The 18,346-nt window shown below is 50.3% G+C and overlaps 4 protein-coding genes across 4 annotated transcripts; 2 read left to right on the top strand and 2 right to left on the bottom strand.

The window, feature by feature from the left end:
• Positions 1–7,604: 7,604 nt before the first annotated feature.
• BC939DRAFT_491680 (uncharacterized protein) lies at positions 7,605–9,478 on the bottom strand. The gene is made up of 2 exons (XM_051559495.1): positions 9,402–9,478; positions 7,605–9,182 (listed from the first exon to the last, which is right to left on the bottom strand). Exon 2 carries the CDS (start codon positions 9,055–9,057, stop codon positions 7,645–7,647), a length of 1,413 nt encoding a protein of 470 aa, XP_051413765.1. The 5' UTR covers positions 9,058–9,182; positions 9,402–9,478; the 3' UTR covers positions 7,605–7,644.
• On the bottom strand, positions 9,228–9,816 carry BC939DRAFT_111259 (uncharacterized protein). Its single transcript, XM_051549920.1, has one exon. It carries the CDS (start codon positions 9,752–9,754, stop codon positions 9,398–9,400), a length of 357 nt encoding a protein of 118 aa, XP_051413766.1. The 5' UTR covers positions 9,755–9,816; the 3' UTR covers positions 9,228–9,397.
• Positions 9,817–9,918: 102 nt separating this feature from the next.
• On the top strand, positions 9,919–12,215 carry BC939DRAFT_446546 (uncharacterized protein). Its single transcript, XM_051554975.1, has 5 exons — positions 9,919–10,564; positions 10,674–10,928; positions 11,045–11,146; positions 11,252–11,568; positions 11,698–12,215. The coding sequence occupies exons 1-5, from the start codon at positions 10,208–10,210 to the stop codon at positions 12,182–12,184; spliced, it is 1,518 nt and encodes a 505-aa protein (XP_051413767.1). The 5' UTR covers positions 9,919–10,207; the 3' UTR covers positions 12,185–12,215.
• A 152-nt stretch (positions 12,216–12,367) lies between these two features.
• Positions 12,368–18,323, top strand: BC939DRAFT_501681 (uncharacterized protein; the record flags this gene model as incomplete). Its single annotated transcript, XM_051560194.1, has 8 exons — positions 12,368–12,984; positions 13,073–13,205; positions 13,324–13,598; positions 13,697–14,354; positions 14,467–14,692; positions 14,795–14,896; positions 14,984–17,125; positions 17,221–18,323. The coding sequence occupies 8 exons, from the start codon at positions 12,368–12,370 to the stop codon at positions 18,321–18,323; spliced, it is 5,256 nt and encodes a 1,751-aa protein (XP_051413768.1).
• Between the last annotated feature and the right edge of the window lie 23 nt (positions 18,324–18,346).

Raw genomic sequence — 18,346 nt, forward strand, 5'->3', positions numbered from 1 at the left:
CAGAGGGCGCAAGGGGCGGTCGAGCGGGAGCATCTGCGGCATCAAGGCCGTAAATTCTGGTTGGCTTTCTCATCAGCGACTACAATCCATATAAAATAGAACGTTAGAGATACTTTTCCCTTCCAAAAAAATAAAATAGAATAAAGATCCGCAGACGCTTACCCCAGGTGGTGGCAAGATGATACCCTGACTTGAATGTCTTAAATCACCTTGAATAGAGCGTCTGGGGCCGTGTGCTTGAGGGTATTGAGGCCTGGTATGGTCTGGAGAGGATGGGGCATGTTCATTAAAATAAGAGGGCGCGCCTGACTGTGGTTGCGACAAAGGCTGCGGTGCGGATGAACCATGATGATCAGTAACCGGGCTAGGCAAGGACGGCTGCCTTGTTTGGAACAAAGGTGCTGGGGCCAGAGGCGGCGATGCGTCTAGATAGGGCCCATAGTTCTGTTGATGCAGCGCAAAGTCGCTCTTGGAGCGATCCATCCTCGGTCGCTGCATACCCTTGTCGTACGAATGGTAGTCGTCTTGGTAATATTCTGCATGCAACGATGCAGACCGTTGCCCAGCAGATATGGGCCGAGGGGTGAAATATCCTGAGCTCGAGGATGCTGAGGGCGGGGTGGCGAGAGGAGTAGTATTTTCGGACGGTGCATTTCGCTGGGATGGATCACGACCTGGCAGGCTATAGGAGCGGCTATGCGGCGAGTAGCCCGTGTCTCGGACATCGGCATCCCTTCGTCCAAGGCCCGAATCCCTTCGCTCGGGTGTGTCAATCAGGCGACGGGCATCGTAGATGTGCGAGAAGGATTGGGTGTGGGGTGGATTGCCGCGATAGATGGTGGTTGAAGAAGAACTGCTAGGGTAGTGCTGGGAGTCATGTCCGTTGCTGGGATCGGATTGAATGGGGCTTTTGGTAAAGGTCCCCGTATGAGAAGGTGTGGCAGCAGATGTCTGGGGATAATATTGGCGGGATTCTTGCTGTCCGTTGTAGTCGTACTCGCTGCGTTGGCCATCACGCTTGGGCTGCCATGACCGCAATGGTGCCTGTGAGGACTGGGGCTGAGAGGGCCCGTCAAGATGAATGGCCTCCGTCGGACGCGACTCCCAAGATGCGGACTTTGGCGGCTCAGCGGCTTCAATGGAGCAGAGAAGACTAGAAATCCGAAGTCGAGCGTGCTGGTGCTGATGCTGTTCTTTGTGTTCGTGCGCATTTGTCTCTAGATCCTGGACCTGGCCTGGCCCATTCATGGCGATAACGCGTTCCTGTGAGCGGTAGAGGCTTGAGCTGCAACGGCCACCACGGCTGTCTTCTATCCACGCGTTGAGATGAGATGGGGAAGGGTGTGGTTTTTGCAAAGGATTGCTATCGACACTTTCAGAACATGCGACTTGGCGCGAGGGCGCTGAGATTGTGGACGATGGCGAGCAAGGGGACAGAGCGGGAGATGTTTTTCTGGAGGAGCAAGAGGATGGAGTTCTGGAGTGAGTTTCTGGGGAAGATGCACGCAGAGGAGACCGGGAGCGGAGCATTCCTCTGCTTCCTGTCCCGACAAGAGATGATGATGTGAAGGGGTGGTTAGCGGAAGAGAAGGGGATGTGGCTGGTGATGACAGCTATCGAGGAGATGTTGGAGTGAAGGGTCATGTCCAGATGGTGTCTGTACTCTGTTGAAGGACGCCAAAGCAATCGGGAACGAAAGAGGGGGATGAGGGGGGATGTAGACGATAGGTGGAGGTTGACAGCAAAATGATGGCAGAGAAAAGAGAAGAAGAATAAGGCATAAGTAGATGAGCGATATAGAAGGGCCGTTGAGGGTCTTGAAGAAGGGGGAGAAGGGCAGCGGTGCCAAAGGAGGATGGATGCGGGTTCGTTTGCGTTACTGGCCGTAGCTTTTCTGATCACCCCCTTGAAGTGCGTTGCAGAGACTTCAGATCATGGGCGGGAAAGATCAAGAGCGGAGCAGCAGAGCAGCAGAGCAGCAGAGCAACAGCGCAGCATAGAACAAGGTCGACTGACTGGTGCCACTGGGGGTCTGATCCAGAGAAGGAAGAGGAGGAAGGGTGTGGGGAGGGCTGTGGGGTGGGGGGTACAGAGCAACCTGTTGTCGGATGCTCCTCCGCTTGCTTACCTTGTTGGATGGGAGTCGACTGTAGAGCAGATCGAGAGGGATGGATCTTTCCTGAGGATAGGTTGATTTAGTCAGGGTTCTGGTTAAGGGCCGAGCATGGCGGGAGAGAAAGAGGTAAGCAGAGGATTAGAGCCTGGGCGAGGATGAAAAGGTTGTTCATTGTGGAAATGGCAGGAATAGCAGCGTGATGCGAGTGAGCAGTGGGCATGCGCATTAAGGTCGGAATGAAAAAAGAGGGAGCAGGCAAGAGCGCGTCTGGATTGACGGGCAAGCAATCAGGCGAGCGAGGGAACGCTCCTGCACACGAAAAATACAAAGTGAAATACAGACACGGAAACAGGGGAGGGGCGGAGGCTGGCCACAGACACAGACACAGACACAGACACAGACACAGAAATGAAATGAAATGAACGATGAAATGAAAAATGAAAAATGAAAAATGCAAAATATGAAATACGAAATATGAAATGAAAAAAAGGGAGAGATCCCCCTCCGCAGGTATGCGATCGCCGCTCTGTTTGATATTCGTCAGTCAGCGACGTGCAACAACCACGGGCCAAGGGCTGATGGGGGGGCTGATGGACAGCGCGATCACGAGGCGAAGTCAAGGGGATTAGATTAGCCCGACGTTCATATCACGGTGTATGTGTGAATGTATGTATGTACCAAGGAGAAGGAGACAAAGAGACAAAGAGACAAAGTGACAAAGAGACAAAAAAAAAAAGAGAGATTGAAAGAGAGAGATTGAGAGAGAGAGATTGGGAGAGGGAGGGAGGAGAAAAGGCAAGCGGAGGATTCGTGAGGTAATGAGGGGGGAGGGGATCCTGCAGATAAAGGCTTCAATTACCAGAGCGGATGTTTCCTATCGCACGCAATAGGAGACGATTTGACGGACTGAGGACAGTTCTTAGTGGCTAGGTGTGGGTGAGAAAGAGAGAGAGAGAGGGAGAAGAAGAAGAGGAATGTATGTTTTGGTGGCGGTGAGGGGAAGCAGGGACTTAGTCTTTGGGGGGAGGTGGAGGGAAAAATTACAAAGCAAGGGTCGAGGTATAACGCGAAAAAGAAAAAGAAAAAAAAGAGTGACGATAGTTGGTTGGATACAAGGTGAGTGAAGATACAGTGAGCGTATGTACGACGAGAGAAGAGGGGAGAGGATGAGAGAGAGAGTCGGTGTAGTATGAAAGAGCGGAGGAGAAGAGCAAAGGAGGAGAAAGAGAAGGAAAAGAAGAAGAGGAGGAGGAAGATGACGATGGGACTGGGGAATGGCAGTGAAGAAGCGGGGAATGAGGGAAGAGGGAAGAAGCAAGGACAGGGGCCAGGGGACAAAGGAAGAAACGAGTGAGAAAAGTATTGCGAGTATGGTCCTTTGCTTAGATGATGATGCTGCTGCTGGCTGGCTGCTCCTGCTCCTGCTGCTCCTGCTGCTGCTGATGATGATGGTTATGGCGACGGGTATGGGCGAGCAAGTCAATGGGGAAGTATGGTTACTGCAATTAGTATTTTAAGTGCAGGCATTTCAAAGTGGAGAGAGAGTATTTACTATTGTTGATGATAATATAATCCATTGTCCATAGCCCATCCACCAGCAATTTAACTGAAAAGGTCCGAGGCTGCTTTTGCTTGGTGCGCTATGACCGAGAAAGAGAGGGGGGGAGAGGAAAACTTCGTTGCTTATTTATTTATTTATTCCATTCCATCTCATTCAATTCAATTCAATCCAGTTCAGTTCAATTGCTTTTCTATGTGTTCTTTCTATCTTCATTGTTTTCTTCCTTCACGGAAAACCAACAAGAACCAGTGTGCTGCAAACAACTGTTTATCTCTCTTCACTGTAGCGAAATGTAAATGCAAGGCATGCAAGACCAGCACTAGGCGACACCTGGGCCTCCCCCTGGTGGTTGTACCGACCCTGTGCTCCTGTATGGATTGAATTCGAATGACCCATCTAGCAGCGATGTGCATTACTATTTTATTATCATTATTGCTTGTAGCGGTTCCTGTACGCCCTTGTGTCCTACTGCAACCCGTCAGCATAGAGCAGCAACACACAAACAACCCTGAGCCTGCGTCCGATCACTGGTTTATTACAGGACAAGGAAAAAAAATACCCGCCTCTATTCATCTGTATCTCTGTGCTATAGGATGAGATTACATGAGAGTGTGTGTGAGAGAGGAAAAATAGGCGCCGCAATCTCTTTTCGGCTTTGTACCCGTGTTGGCATCGCTGGCAACGGGGATTTTAGCGTTCTTAACAGAGGTGCGGGAAGGAGGGAGGGGCGCGTAGGGTGCGAGAGCAAGGACGGAAGTGTGAGCAGCAAGCTGCGGCAGCAGCAGCAGCAGCATCGCTTGCTCTCTAGTGTGTAAGTGGTCCTCATCAGATTTCCATCTGGACCATGGAGGGGTTCATCGTCTCGGATGGTGTGAGATGCTTGAGATCCTCTTTTCTGTCGACCCGCTTGTTCATGCAGCGTCGACAAGTAATGAACAGAGAAATGATCCTGCACTGCTCTTGCACGACTTCAGTATTATTTGACCCCTTGAAATAGCAAAAAAAAATACATTGGGTGGCCATCTCTTTGTTGTGCTTGTGCAACCACCGACCCTTTTTGCCGAGTCTATCCTCAGTCCTGTGTTCGGGTTAAGACCATTGTTGGTAATGCGCGAACCACATCCGCATCATAACGACGCTCCAAGGCTGCAAAAGCAACACCAACATCGACAAGAAGGGGTGGCGGAGGTTGAGAGAACCAAAAAAAATAAATAAAGTCCATCTGTGGTTCCTGCCGCGGAGAAAGGTGCCATCAGCACAAAATAAAACAGCGACAGCATGACTCGTCCCTCAATGGCATGGTGCATCTATCCCCCTGCTTGCCATCCTTCTGTTTCCGCGTAATGAAGGTACCGCAAGGTTGGCTCAATATTGAATAGGCTATGGGAAATGAAAAGATATAGAGAATTATTGGTATGTATGGCGGGACGATCGAATAAAGCTGATTGATGTTCCCTGGCTGCCCGTGTGAAATAGATGGATAGTTCCATCCCTGGACCGATTAAATGATATATCATGTCATGAATCACAAACAAAAAAAAAAATGACTGAGCCATGATTGTTTACCTACTCATTAGCCGATCATTTTATTTTTTCATGCCTGCACCATGACCTGAACACGACGAGGGCCACAATTTGACTGCAGCATTAAAGCAAGCAGGCATGTGCAGAGATGCAGGCAGAAGTAATTGTACACACGACAACGGTACTAAACATGACATTTAATTTCATTCACGCGCTGCAAACGAGGGCGACGGCAGCCAGAAGCAGTATCATGTGCGCGTCCATATTGGAGTCCTTATGGTCGATGGGAAAAAAAATGTCAAATCGGCAGATTGCTCTCTGTGGAGACATGGTCCCGACCCGTGTGCAATTTCGCGTAATCTACGTCTTTTGATTCCATCAAGTCGCGGTCCCTTGGGTTTCGGTCACTTGCTTGCTTGCTTTTTTTTTTTTTCTTATTCCTACAAATAAAATGAAGACGCAGTAACATTAGGATGCGAATGCATACATGAAAGAGCACGACGCATCCCAAGGACAACAGCACTAGACTTTCAACAGACCGAGTTATCCCGGAATACGGAACTTTTGTTTTTACGCTCGTCCCTTAGTATCGCGAGTCCATCCGTCCACGAGGGGTGCAGCAAGCCAAAAAAAATAATCTCTCGCTCTTCCATTCGCAGATCAGCGATCGCGCTCGACAAATAGAAGGAAGCAAGGGCCCCAGGGCACCCTATACGACACAAAATTTGAACGGACAACCAAAAGATGCTCCTCCCACCTTTCATATGAGGCGGCTCTTGCCCTCCCCTCCCATTGTCCAACAGAGAGAGTCTGTAAGACGACTTGACTTGACTTGCGCCCCCCTGGAAACTTATTTTAGATAACTTTGCAGCATCCCGTTTCTTTTGCACTACATACAGTAAGTAACCCACCCAACCATTGCAATGAGCTTTCATTTTAAAAAAACCTTCTCAAAGGTTCGTAAACATTACTCTTTTTTTTTTCTTTGCTTTTGAGGATAATGGCATTTATGTTGTGTTACCATTCCCACCATCTTTGTTGTATGTGGTGTATTTTTAGATCATGGAAAGTCTAGTGGGTTGGGTTTCCCGCATCTCCACATTTGTTCAGAGGGTCTACAGTACGTCGAAAAGAGTGTGACACCAACCATTGAGTAAAAGAGAAAAAATTGCTCATCAGAAGTGAAGTCTATACACGTGTCCGCTGCATCGATTCTGGATGTGGGTACGTGTGTCTGTCGGACGTTGCACAGGCGGCGCCTGAGGTATAGACTATAAGTGAAGAGGAGAGCGAGGGGGGGGGTAAGGGTCTATGAAGATGAACCCGGGTCAGAAAAAAACTTTTATTGCACCAATTGGGATTCTGCAATCCTCATCATTCCTCATGATTAAAAAAGTCGAAGATCTGTATCAGATGTGACCAGCCAGCCTCTCCCCCGCACCCCTCTCCCCCTCCTCCAGGAACGATCCGAGAGCTCTGTGCTCAAGACGATGCATGCATGTTGTCTAACGGTAGGAGGAATGCAAAAAGTAAAAAAAAAAAAAAAAAAAAAAAAAGGTTGCAGGATTGGGAAGCAAGGGTATTTCAAAAGGAGAGACAACCCAACCCCATCCATGGGTGAGGTTGCATGTCTGCCTGTTTTCGTTTACATCCCAAACTAAACTTCTTTGCCGTAAACGGTTCGGCACAAACAAGCATTTTCTAAAAGACCCAAAAGAAAATGCACCCCTAGTCTAATGCTGTGGTCTATAGAGTCTATGCATGATGATATATTGATTGCGGAGGGTATCACAAGCATCATAGCAATAGTAAAAAGGATGGTTTTGCACCACCATCCCCCCTATTGCACAAAGGTTCCACGATTATCTAATCTGGCTCTGTTTGTTTCTGTGTACCCAAGTAACCTTTTTTCCAAAAATGCACAATGGTCACATCCTATGCCCTCGACTCGAAGATGGGGAGGATGCCCTAAATCGCTTTTTTACTTTTAAAAAAAATCGTATCTACAACACACATATACGCGCCCGGATCAAAACGGGTGCCGATTCGTCATGTTTGTCTGCGGAGCAACACGACTCTTCGCTCGGACCCTTGGCACAGCGCGTCGCGCCAGATGAGTGATTATTGACGTGTTTCCCCCCCCCCCCCTTTTTTTTTTGGTGGCAAAAGATAATGAAAGTTGCCACGGTTTCAGGGAAAGAGGTAGGGGGGAGGTGCGCACTGGATGATCGTACCGACACAGGTACAACAGTTTACTAAACTGAACACAGACCAGCACAAGGGGAGGGGGGAGCTTTGTGTAACTTGTGTCTTTTATTTCGAATCGAACAGCTCAAGTGGGAGTACCGGTCTATGTTGTGTGCTATCGACGATTTCTCTTTTTTTTTTTTTTTTTTTTTTTTTACTCTTTTTTTTGAGGGGAAATGCTACCTCATGAATATTGCTAACCCGCGCGAGCTGAGGCGGCCTCAAGAGTCTCCAAGTCTTCCTGGGCTTTCGAGTCGTTTTTCGTCTCTACAGCCTTATCAAACGAGCCAACCACAGAGTCGGCCCAGGCAGCAGACGTAGGCGTAAGCGGCGACTCTAGTTCCTTATCCTCGCTCCCGTCCTCGTCCTCGTCCTCATCCTCACCCTCATCCTCCACATTCGGCAACACGGCTGTTTGCAAAGGGGCCACAGGTTTCTTTCCAGTCAAGACCCGTGGCGAAGGAGTAACCCCACCGACCAGAGATGCTCGCGAATTCCGTCTGCTTCTCGGCCGATGTGCGAATCCTCCGGGAACGGTCCCTCTAATTTTGAAGAGCTCTGGAACAGCAGACGATGCCATAACGTGGGATACTTGATGTTCTGGGAGTTCGAGAGTGAAACTTGTAAAGGAGTGTGTGATGTTAGCCATCGAGGCATTGTAATCCAATTGATATGGACTGTTCATCGAATATCGGAATTGCTGCTGCTGCTGTTGTTGTTGTTGTTGTGGAGACGAAGGCGTTGGCTGGGTGTGATGGCCACTGTTTATGATTTTGAGACTCCTGTCAATAATGTTTTCCTGCGGTGCCTTGCGCAAAGTTGCGTCATCTGATTCCAGCAGAGAAGCAGAGGCTAGATCCCTTCCCGTCGCTGCGGCGAGAATAGCCTGTTCACGAGCCCGACGTGCGCGCGGAGAGTCCTTTTTGGAGGGGTGTGCGTGGCTGCGAGAAGTCGATCGCTGACGCTCTGCATAGCCAAGTTTGAGGGAATGCATGATACTCTCCTCCAAAAGATTACGCCGCCAGACGTGTGCATGGTATTGACGGATGTTGGGATAATCGGTCGGACGCACGTCGTAGGAGGAGGACGTAGTGGTACTGACGGTGTTGGACATGGATAGAGTTGGTGATCGGCCTCGTGGCACCTCGTGCTCCATGTGCTCAGAGACGTAGTCCCTGTCCTGATAACGGCTACCATTCACGCTCCTGCTTCCGCTCTGACGACTTTTGCTGCTCCTGTGGGTCCTCTCACTGCTCTTGCTGTCTCTGCGCCTATTCTCAGCGAGACTATCCTCCTTCCCCTGCGCCTCAGAGCCAATCTTGCGCAAGAGGCCGTTGTTACTACTTTGTCGCTCCTCTGGCTGAGGATTCTTATTACGTCCTTCCAGTGTGAACAGACCCGAGAGTCGCTTTCTGGTTGAATGTCGGCGAGAAGTGACTTCCTGGGGCCTGTCGTTGCTCAGGCCGTTGTCGAAAGAACAGGTATCGTTAGGGTTGCTAGGAAGACTGGTTTCGCTCCCGCTGGTCTCGTCTCTGTAGTGGCTCATACGACGGCCAAGCCTGGTGGAGGTCTTGAGGTAGTTCCTCGTGGATTCCAATAGCTGTACCATGTGTGTGCTTTTGGTTGGGGAGGGTATGGGATGACTGGGCGGGGTTGTGGCTCGTGTGCGTAGGGGCCAGGGTATCTGAAGAGGATGGATGGGGTATGGGTAGCCACCAAAGACGTCTGTGTGGGCTAATAAGAAAGATGCCAATGGGGGAAAGGAGGAGAAAAGGGGAAAGAGGACGGAAGAACGAAAGACGCAGGAGAAAAGGTCAGTGGGATTGTGTATCGGTCTGGAGTGTCGTTACAATAACATATATCAGCGAAAAGGAGAAGAGAAAGGAAAATGAGTTGGGAGGGAATGCAGTTGGGAGAGGAAGAGCGAAGAGAGCGAGGGCGAGAAGGTGTTACCTCTTCACTAGACAAAGAAGTGACAAAGAAGTGACAAAGAAGTGACAAAGAAGTGACAAAGAAGTGACAAAGAAGTGGCAAAGAAGTGTTAAAGAGACGGAAGAATGAGTGTGGGGGTGAGTGTGAGTGCGAGTGCGAGTGTGAATGTAAGAGAGGGAAGGAGAGAGAGTAAAGGGAGGAAGAGGGAAGAAAGAAAGAGAGAAGGTTAATAAGATCAAGATGGGCATGGTCGAGAGGTGAAAATAGAAAAGAGAGACGAGAGCCCTTGCCTGGGCATCCTTCGCCCTGAACTCGGTGGTGGGACTCCGCCAAGGGAACATTTCCGGTTCCCTGCCTTGACATATGAAATGCATGCGATAGTTTTCCAAGGACAGACACGTTGTAATTAAAAAAAAAGAAAAGAAAAAAAGAAAAGAGGATAGGATCAGTGGTGCTTCAATGGTTCGAATGGCGCTTGGTTCCTGTCCATGTCCATGCCCATGTCCATATCATATATTGCCACGCACTATGCTCACATGCGAATCGCAATACAGCAATAGCAAACGGTGCAAGTGACGCACTGTTCAGGCTGCCACGTTATCGCTCCTTCCCTGACATTTTCTTTATTTTCTTATCTCTGGCATCTTCTCTGGCTTCAACTCTTACTTGTCCAATGCACACAGCTAATGAGGTACTGCTCTCATCCTCCCCCCTGGAGGACAACTTGTACAATGCATTATCTACGCACTTAACCACAAGTTACAACAGCTGTAACAGGAGCAAGAGTTGAGGGCGGTGATGGCCTGCTGGGGGCTGGAGAGCATAGCATGCTGGAGGGCCACTGGCCGCCGTCGTGTCCTGGTCCCCCATATCGTTGGTATCATTGTAGGGCTGCCTGTCAACTGTTCTCAAATCCACACAATGTCAGAGTTGAGGGCCGCACTCCAGTCACGGGGCTCATGCATTTCCTTTTTGCTGAGGTCGTTCCAGATCGTTCTGTTCAGCTCAAACTACACCCATTTTCAAACCACCAAAACCACGACGCGTCCATCCTTTACACCCTACAGCAGGATACACGCCGTCTCATCCAACTCCACATAAGTCTGAACATGTCCGCCATCAACTATTCCAAGTGGGACAACCTCGAGATCTCGGACGACTCGGACATTGAATGCCATCCCAATGTAACAGCTCGTGTTCTTTTTCATTCCTTCTCGTCTATGGCTCAAATCAGTACCCGCGATACTTACCTACAGTCGATCACCTTTGCCCTTCATTGCCGCTTGCTTCTAGGTCGATAAGCGTTCAATGATCCGATGGAAGCAGGAGCAGATCCACCGTGAGCGCGACGCCCGCCGCACCAAGATCGTATCCCTCAAACATGAAGCAGAGACCCTCAAGAAGCAGCTGGACAGGATAGAGAAAAGCACTCAGCAAGCAGAGCTCGAGAAAAAGTACCAGGAGACCCTTCAGCAATTAGAGAAGCTGGAGGCAGTGGAAAACAAGAAGCTGACCTCAGACAAGCTGGTGACTGGATTCGATAAAACTGTAAGACTTCCTTGTGTTCAGCAACCCAAACAACCGCTGCCTGCAACAGCAAGGGCATCATGGAGACATGACACGCAGGTATATTCTAACGTTTGAATCGCTCGCATCTTGGCTAGGCTGTGAGCAAGCCAGTTCATGCCCCCAAAGAGACCCCCAAGCCCTTCAAGAAGACTACTCAGAAGACCAAAGTGATTGAGACGTTGAATCCAGGAAGTGCCGTACGTCGCAAAAATACGCTCGAGTCATGTATTCAAAACGGTCATGTAATCGCTGATGAGCTTTTCTCTAATACAGCTGATAATTTTTTTCATGGCAAATATTAGGGAGGAGTGCCAGCAAAAGCCGGTTCATCGAAGCAGGCAGCCGTCGCAGAAGACTCGGATGATTCGGACGATGAGGTCGAGGTCACAGAGGTTGCCCTCGAGTTTTCGCGTATCAAGGGATTCGATGCTTCTCTTGCTTACATCTCAAAACACCCTTACCTCGGCACTCAAGCGTACTCGGACGAAATCATGGCTCAGGCCTTCAAGGCGCAGATGGACGGTGACGAGTCCTATGCCAACAACTGCGTGCATCAGGCCCTCATTCTTCAATACTGCGCTCAGCTCGGCAAGGACGGTGTAGGCCTCTTCTTCCACAGGTAAGGAAGGAGCTTTAGGATACGACAATACAATAGCCCAGCGTCTTGGGATACTGTTGCAAAAAGCCTTTTTTTTTTATTTAGTAGGATATCATACCTAGTTTGCTAATTTATCGACCTCCACTTTAGAATCCGTGATCCTAATCACGCTGCCCTCAAGATCTTCCAGAACGACTGGAAGGACACTTACACAAGAATCAAGGAGCGCTGCAAGGTACTGGCACAGGAGCGTGCCGCTAATGCTTCCCCAGGAGTGGAGACTATCCAACTTCAGGCAGCCGAGCCAGGAACTCAGATTCATATCACAGGACCACCCGCGGATGCTGACCCTAAGGTCCACGAAATTTTCGCAGCCTTGCCTGAGGATTTCCAGGAAGCAATTATCTCTGGATCGCTGGACAACGTCAACAAGTCGTTGGAGGGTATGAGTGTGCAGTTGGCAGAGGAGGTTGTCAGAGTGTGCAACCAAGTCGGTTTCTTACGTATTGAGGGCGACATCATTGATACGATCAAGGGCGAGACTATTGCTGACCGCGAGGCCGAGATGGCCGCAGCAGCAGCCGCAGCAGCCGAGGCAGGCAAGGCCATCGATGCTCCAGCTCCTGATCAGGCATGAAAGGAACCCAGTTTTGAAATAAATTCTATCAGTTTTCGTTTTTGATTCTGTTGCCCAGTGACTGCAGAGGACGAATGTGTGTGGGTTTTTGAACAAACAGCTTGTTCAGCCTTTCTTTTCTTTTTTCTTTTTTTTAACATCGCTTTGTTCACCAGAAGAGACCCCATTCGATTCTTCTGTAGAATGGATTCCAACCAAGAGGAGGGCCAGGGCTCAGGAAAGGGCAAAGGAAAGGGTCGTAGTACCAGGAGCAAAGGCACCGATCAGAATGACCATTCACTCTCGGTCGATTCAGGGTCCGCACTCGACCAACACCATGCCTCGTCCACCACAGACAGGAACCCACTTTTGACGCGCCTCAGCCAGAACTCGGCCGAGCGGGCACACATTGCCGCGTTCGGAACCCAGCTTGGACCCGAGGGTATGCAGGCTCCACAGGTGATTGGAGACTTTGTAGGAATCAGCAGCAGCAGCAGCAGCAGCAGCATCAACATCAGCAGTAGCACCGGCAGGAACGGAGGAGCTGCTGCTGCTGTCGCCATCAGCACCAGCAGTAGTACCATTGGAGTTGCGGGCCACTCCAACGTGGATTTGCATGAGGTTTTGGAGAGTATCCGAATCGAGGGCGAAGACGAGGAATTTAACGAGCTAGATGCTGAGGATGATGGCGAAGATGAAGATATGACTGGTTGGTCGACACAGACGGGACCAGAGGGTATGAGTGCCGCCATGCGTGCTGAGGCATTGTCAGCAATATCCGCCGTGGATCCACAGCAACTCATAGGCGCAGCAGGCGAGGGGTAAGATATGGATGACATGGATTGAATTGTTTGCTCGCATGAAAACGTCGTTACTGACATGTCATTCCTTGGATCAATGGTATGTAAGGTCACCATGGGGCGCGCTGGAGGGATTCGAACAAGGCATGGTGGACGACGACGATGAGTTGGACGAAAACGACCCAGCGCTTGAGGAGCTTGGACTTTCACTCGCTCCCAGGACGCAGAAAGAAAAGAGACGAGTAAGTCCAAGGATGAACAAAAATGTCCGGGGGGGGGAGGTTTTTTTTTTTGGCAGGATTGAGGCGACAAATGGATTGAGTGGGCTGCTAACCACCCAACGCTTTTGCTGTTTTGTAGATGAAACGAAAGGGCGAAGTCATCTATCCACCCGAGATTCAAAAGCTGCTGGGCATGGCAAACCACGCATATGTCAGCAAGGACTACAAACTGGCCGTTGATCTATTCCAACAGGTCATTGTCACCCACCCCAGCGTCTTTCAAGCATGGAATATCATGGGAGTTATCCAGGAGGAATTAGGAAATACTGAAAAGGCGCTGCAGCTGTACCTCGTCGCTGCCCATTTGACCCCAAAGGATGGAGCACTCTGGAAAAAACTAGCTGTCATATCCAAGTAAGTTCAGGACTGAAGCAGGGATTGCGACTATCGCGGGGAGGGATAGCAACGCTGAGCATGCTACTAATGCATGCTTTGTTCATTTTTATCGTTAGAAACTGTGGCTATGACCAGCAAGCGCTCTACTGTTTCTCACGAGCATACAGGGCTGACAAGCACGACATGGATGCGCTCTGGGATCGCTCTGTGATGTACCAAATTTTGGACCAGCCTAACAAAGCCATCCAGGGCTTCCAGAAGCTCCTCAAGGTCAAGCCGCATTATATGCCCGCGCTGGAGGAACTGGTCAAGATCTACAGTTCACTTGAACAGGATAATAAGCGTTATCGGGAGAATATGCACCAAGCTATGGTCGACTATGAGGCAGCATACCTACATTATTCCTCGCTTCCGGATCGGTTTTCAAACCCCAACGGAGACCCATTCGACATCACGGACGAGGACGATCAGGCGGAGCAACAGAATGAACCATTTGGATACTCGGCCCTTAATATGCTGAGCGAGCTCTACATCATGTTTGAGGAGTACGAAAAGCCCATTACGATGATTAAGACTTGGTCTAGACGGTTACAGCGGCGATCGCATCAGACGTGGTGGGATGACTACAAGGATGACCGCGAGTTTGACACGGATCCGGACGATGAGGATCTTCAGGCATCTCTAGGAGAAAACCGGACGAGAGGACTTCCTGTTGATCTTCGAGTCAAGCTTGGTATCTGCCGCTTGATGATGGAAGAAGTCAAGGAAGCAAAGGTACAGCATATTATTTTTTTCTTCTTTCTCTGCAGTTGTACAGATCATGACACCATCTTAAAGGACGAAAGATGATTAACGTCCGAGATAATTTGTTCCGCCAATGCAATAGGCCCAATTCAGGTACCTGTGGAAGTGCAGTGTCGAGGATTTCCCAGATTTGTACGAGGAGATTGCAGAGCTTTACGTCAGCAAACAGATGTGGAAGGAAGGCTACAACGTTATCCGCGCCATGCTGCAGTTTGACGAGATGGATATCCTCAAGAATTGGGTCATGGCTGGAGAATGTCTTCGACATATGGACCAGCTGAAAGACGCAAAGGACTATCTGGAACAGGGTATATATTTGCCTCTGTTATTTATTCAACAAACAGTTTGTAACTGAGAGATCTCTTTTTTTTCACATTCTGACCCTATGTATTATTGTTGCAATGCTTTAGCTCACCGTGCCGATCCCTCCAGCGTGGATGTCAGTATGATTCTCGCAGAGGTGTATGAAGAGATGGGGAACCTTCCACAGGCCTTGACGCTCGTCAACTATGGTATGTTAACTGTCATGGAACGATGAGATTTGATTCCTATGGCAGGATTTCTAACTCTCCGTCTTGGCCCTCTGTTTTGACTCATAGTACGGCAAGCCAACGCGGAGAAGCAGGCCCTAGCAGAGAGACGGCGTAGAGAATTTCGGCTAGCCAAGGGGAAGGAAGGCTTCAAAGGTATCCAACCAGTGCAGCCGTATCTGGACACAGAGTATGCGCTAGACCCACGATATCGATCAATTATACCCCATGCATGGTTGAATAGGCCGGGTGGCCGTTGGAAGCCTGGTTCGGAAGCTGCGCGAGCCCTTGAGCGTATTCAGGAGGCTAGTCGAAGCAGAGCTGCAGCTGAGCGATACAGTAGCGCAGACAGGGAGCGCGATATCCAGTTGCTGAAGAGCATGCGTGAACTGGAGCGTGCTGAAAGGCTGGCGGCAAAGGAGAACGAGGCGCAGGAGCTACGGGATGTAATCGAAAAGTTCAACCAGCTCGAGATCATCTTCCAGCGGATCGACCAGAAGGAGAAATCTAGGGTCTGGGATAATAGGCGAGAGGCCGTCAAGATGACTCGAGAGGACAGGACCCAGTACATCCAGGTGGCTAGGGATCTGATCAACGTCTTCAGGAGCAATCGCGGGTTCTTTCCGAAACAGAGGACAAAGCCATATCTTGGTGTCGAGTCGCGCTCGTGGAGATTCAGGAAGCATGCAAGCGATATTGACGCTGTGCTGTCGGAGCAAGTCTCGGAAATGTCGGAGCGTTTGGGCCGGGCGATGGGCGTCACTCCACCCAAGTCAAGCGCAGAAGAAGCCATTGAGAACTCTGGAATCGTACCCCCGACAACGTACAAGGATGTCTCGTTCGATGCATGGTACATGCTCGTCATTCGGCAGGCGGTCTATTTGACGTACGAGGATCGTTACGCAGAAGCAGCCGAGCTCTTGATGGTGATGTTCAGCGCAAACGTCTTTTACATCAATCCTCGTCGGCGATCAGGCATCATGCTTGTCCTGCTTGCGTGTGCTATGTGGGCTGGCGATGCTGCTGCGGTGTTGAATGCTGGACGCTACCTGGCCAATTTCGGTGGCAGTCGTCCGTTCCCGATCAAGATATACCAAGCGGTCTTCACAACTGGGCCCCGTAACCACCAGAAGTACGGAGCTTGGGTCCAGAACGTCACGTACAAGTACTTGAAGCGACAAATCGGCAGGATGCGTACGGCTATCGGCAAGGCTTCGCAGAGGATGATGCGCAAGGTTCGCAAACCTGTCCGTAAACCTCGGGTTGGGGGAAAAAAGAGGAGCTACAGGAAGGTCTTTCAGCTCATGCCGGCCTCGCAAGGCTCCCCAAACAAGAAGCGCAAGAGTGATGTCCTACCAAGCAGGAGCTCGGCGCTCGCAACATTACCATGGAAGACATTTAGCTCCTTCCCTCAGCTCAACACTCCAGGCGAATCTGAGAACACCGACATCAGAATCGAACAGGGTGTAGATGATCAGCCAGAGACGTCAACAGCTCTTTCGGAACAGCGGATGATGTTCGACTTCACGATTAGCTTGCCTGAGAATAGCTCACGGAGGTTACGTGCAAAGGACTTGTTTGCAGAGAAGGAGCTTCAATCTCAAGTAGTTTCAGAGCAAGCAGACGGCATAGCTGTCGAGGAGTCAGCGTCGACGACGCCACGGAAAAAGAGGCTGCTGGAAGATGATGCTGCTGGCGGTTCGGGGCAAGTTGAGGCTGTGGGTGGCCAGGATGACCAGGACGAAGCTGGACAGGACGAGGAATTTGATGATGACGACGATTACGATGTTGGCGACGAGGCATATAAGACTGAAGAAGAGGAGGAGGAGTCTGACGCAGACGATTTCGGCGACGGAGAATGGGATCAAGACGGCTCTGGTTTCCCCAAGTCCAGAGCCAAGATATTTGGAAAGGTCAGCCGGCGCAATATCTCGAACGCTGACGACGACGAGGACGATGGCGATGACGACGACGGAGGTGAAGTCGGCGGCAGCGTTGTCCGAAGAGCATTGGCTGGTCGCCGCCGATCTGCCGGTCAAAAGGGAACTGAGAGCGCCCTTTCAAGGACTGATGAAGACATGGACGCCATAGGGAGCAAGAGACAGGGAAGGGCGCATTTCACGAGGGAGATGTACAAGAAGTTCAATATCGGGATGGTCATGTTCTTTGGACATGTACTGGCCCAGTCGCGATCCCACGTTGGCAGTGCGGGTAAGTGTTCTTGTTGGCGAGAATTTACGAAAGATGTCTTTTTTGTTGGGAAAATTGCTCACTAACACGGAGGGTGTTTTTTTTTCTATCCGTAGCTCAATTTGCCGAGTGCATGGACTACGCGCCCTATAACCCCATGATCCACCTGTACCTTGGGATCCAGTTCCTGAACTTGGCGATGCAACGCACAACACCGAATCGGCAGATGACCTTGGCCCAGGGATTGTTGTTTTTGCAGAACTACTATCGCCTACGCAAGGAAGGATATGGCACGCTGATGTTTTCGGAACGGGAGAAGGAGAACAAAGCCAAGGGTATACCAAGCCCACCACCGCCCATCAAGCCCGTCCGCTCAATCATTGGTGTCCAGGACGAAGAACCCGATTGGACCGCACAGGCTACCAAGGCCTCCATGGAGGCCATTTCATCCGATACCTCGCCTACGACGTCTGCTCAATCGATAGCAGCACAGAAAACAGCAGCACCTTCGAAAGTCCCACCAACTTTAGGAGCACCGACTACAACGACGTCTTCATCCTCATCCTCAGAGAGTAATTCTGCCCCACCAGAGAACCCACCGCTGAGGCAATGTCAGCAAGAGGCAGAGTTCAATTTCGCGCGCGCGTTCCATCAGATGGGCCAGAACCAGCTTGCGATGATCCACTATCGAAGGGTGCTCGAGTTGCCCTCGTGGCGGGTTGTCGAGCGCGAACAGCAGGTGTTGCGCAAGAAACAGCAGGACGAGGAGAAGGAGATGAGGCGGAAGGCACGTGCGGAGGGTCGTGCTCATGCGCTGGAGAGGAAGATGAGGCGTGCACAGGAGAGTCGCGATCGTAAGGAAGCCAGGCGGATCCAGATGGAGGTGGCCAAGGCTTTGGGGACGACAGACGTGAGCGAAGTAGTCGGCGGTGAAGATGGAGAAGATGATGAAGAGGATGAGGAGGATATGGATGGAGAAGAAGAAGAAGAAGAAGAAAAAGAAAAAGGAGGGGAGGACGGTGTGGGCGAGGAGGAAGAAGGGGAGAAGAAGAACGCATCGGAAAACAAAGTACCAAGTCGGATTCAATTGCGGGACTCTGAAGAGGACGATCCCACGGATTTGAAGCGTGAGGCGGCCTTTAATTTGGCAAAAATCTACCTGCAGAGCGGTGCTGTGGGCGAAGCGCAGCTTTTGATGCGCAAATATTGTACAATCTAGTCTGAATATTGAAAGAAATGCTT

This window comes from Gamsiella multidivaricata, assembly GCF_025024155.1.
Source record: "Gamsiella multidivaricata strain RSA 2152 chromosome Unknown BC939scaffold_21, whole genome shotgun sequence".
Classification (NCBI taxonomy): Eukaryota; Fungi; Mortierellomycota; class Mortierellomycetes; order Mortierellales; family Mortierellaceae; genus Gamsiella; species Gamsiella multidivaricata.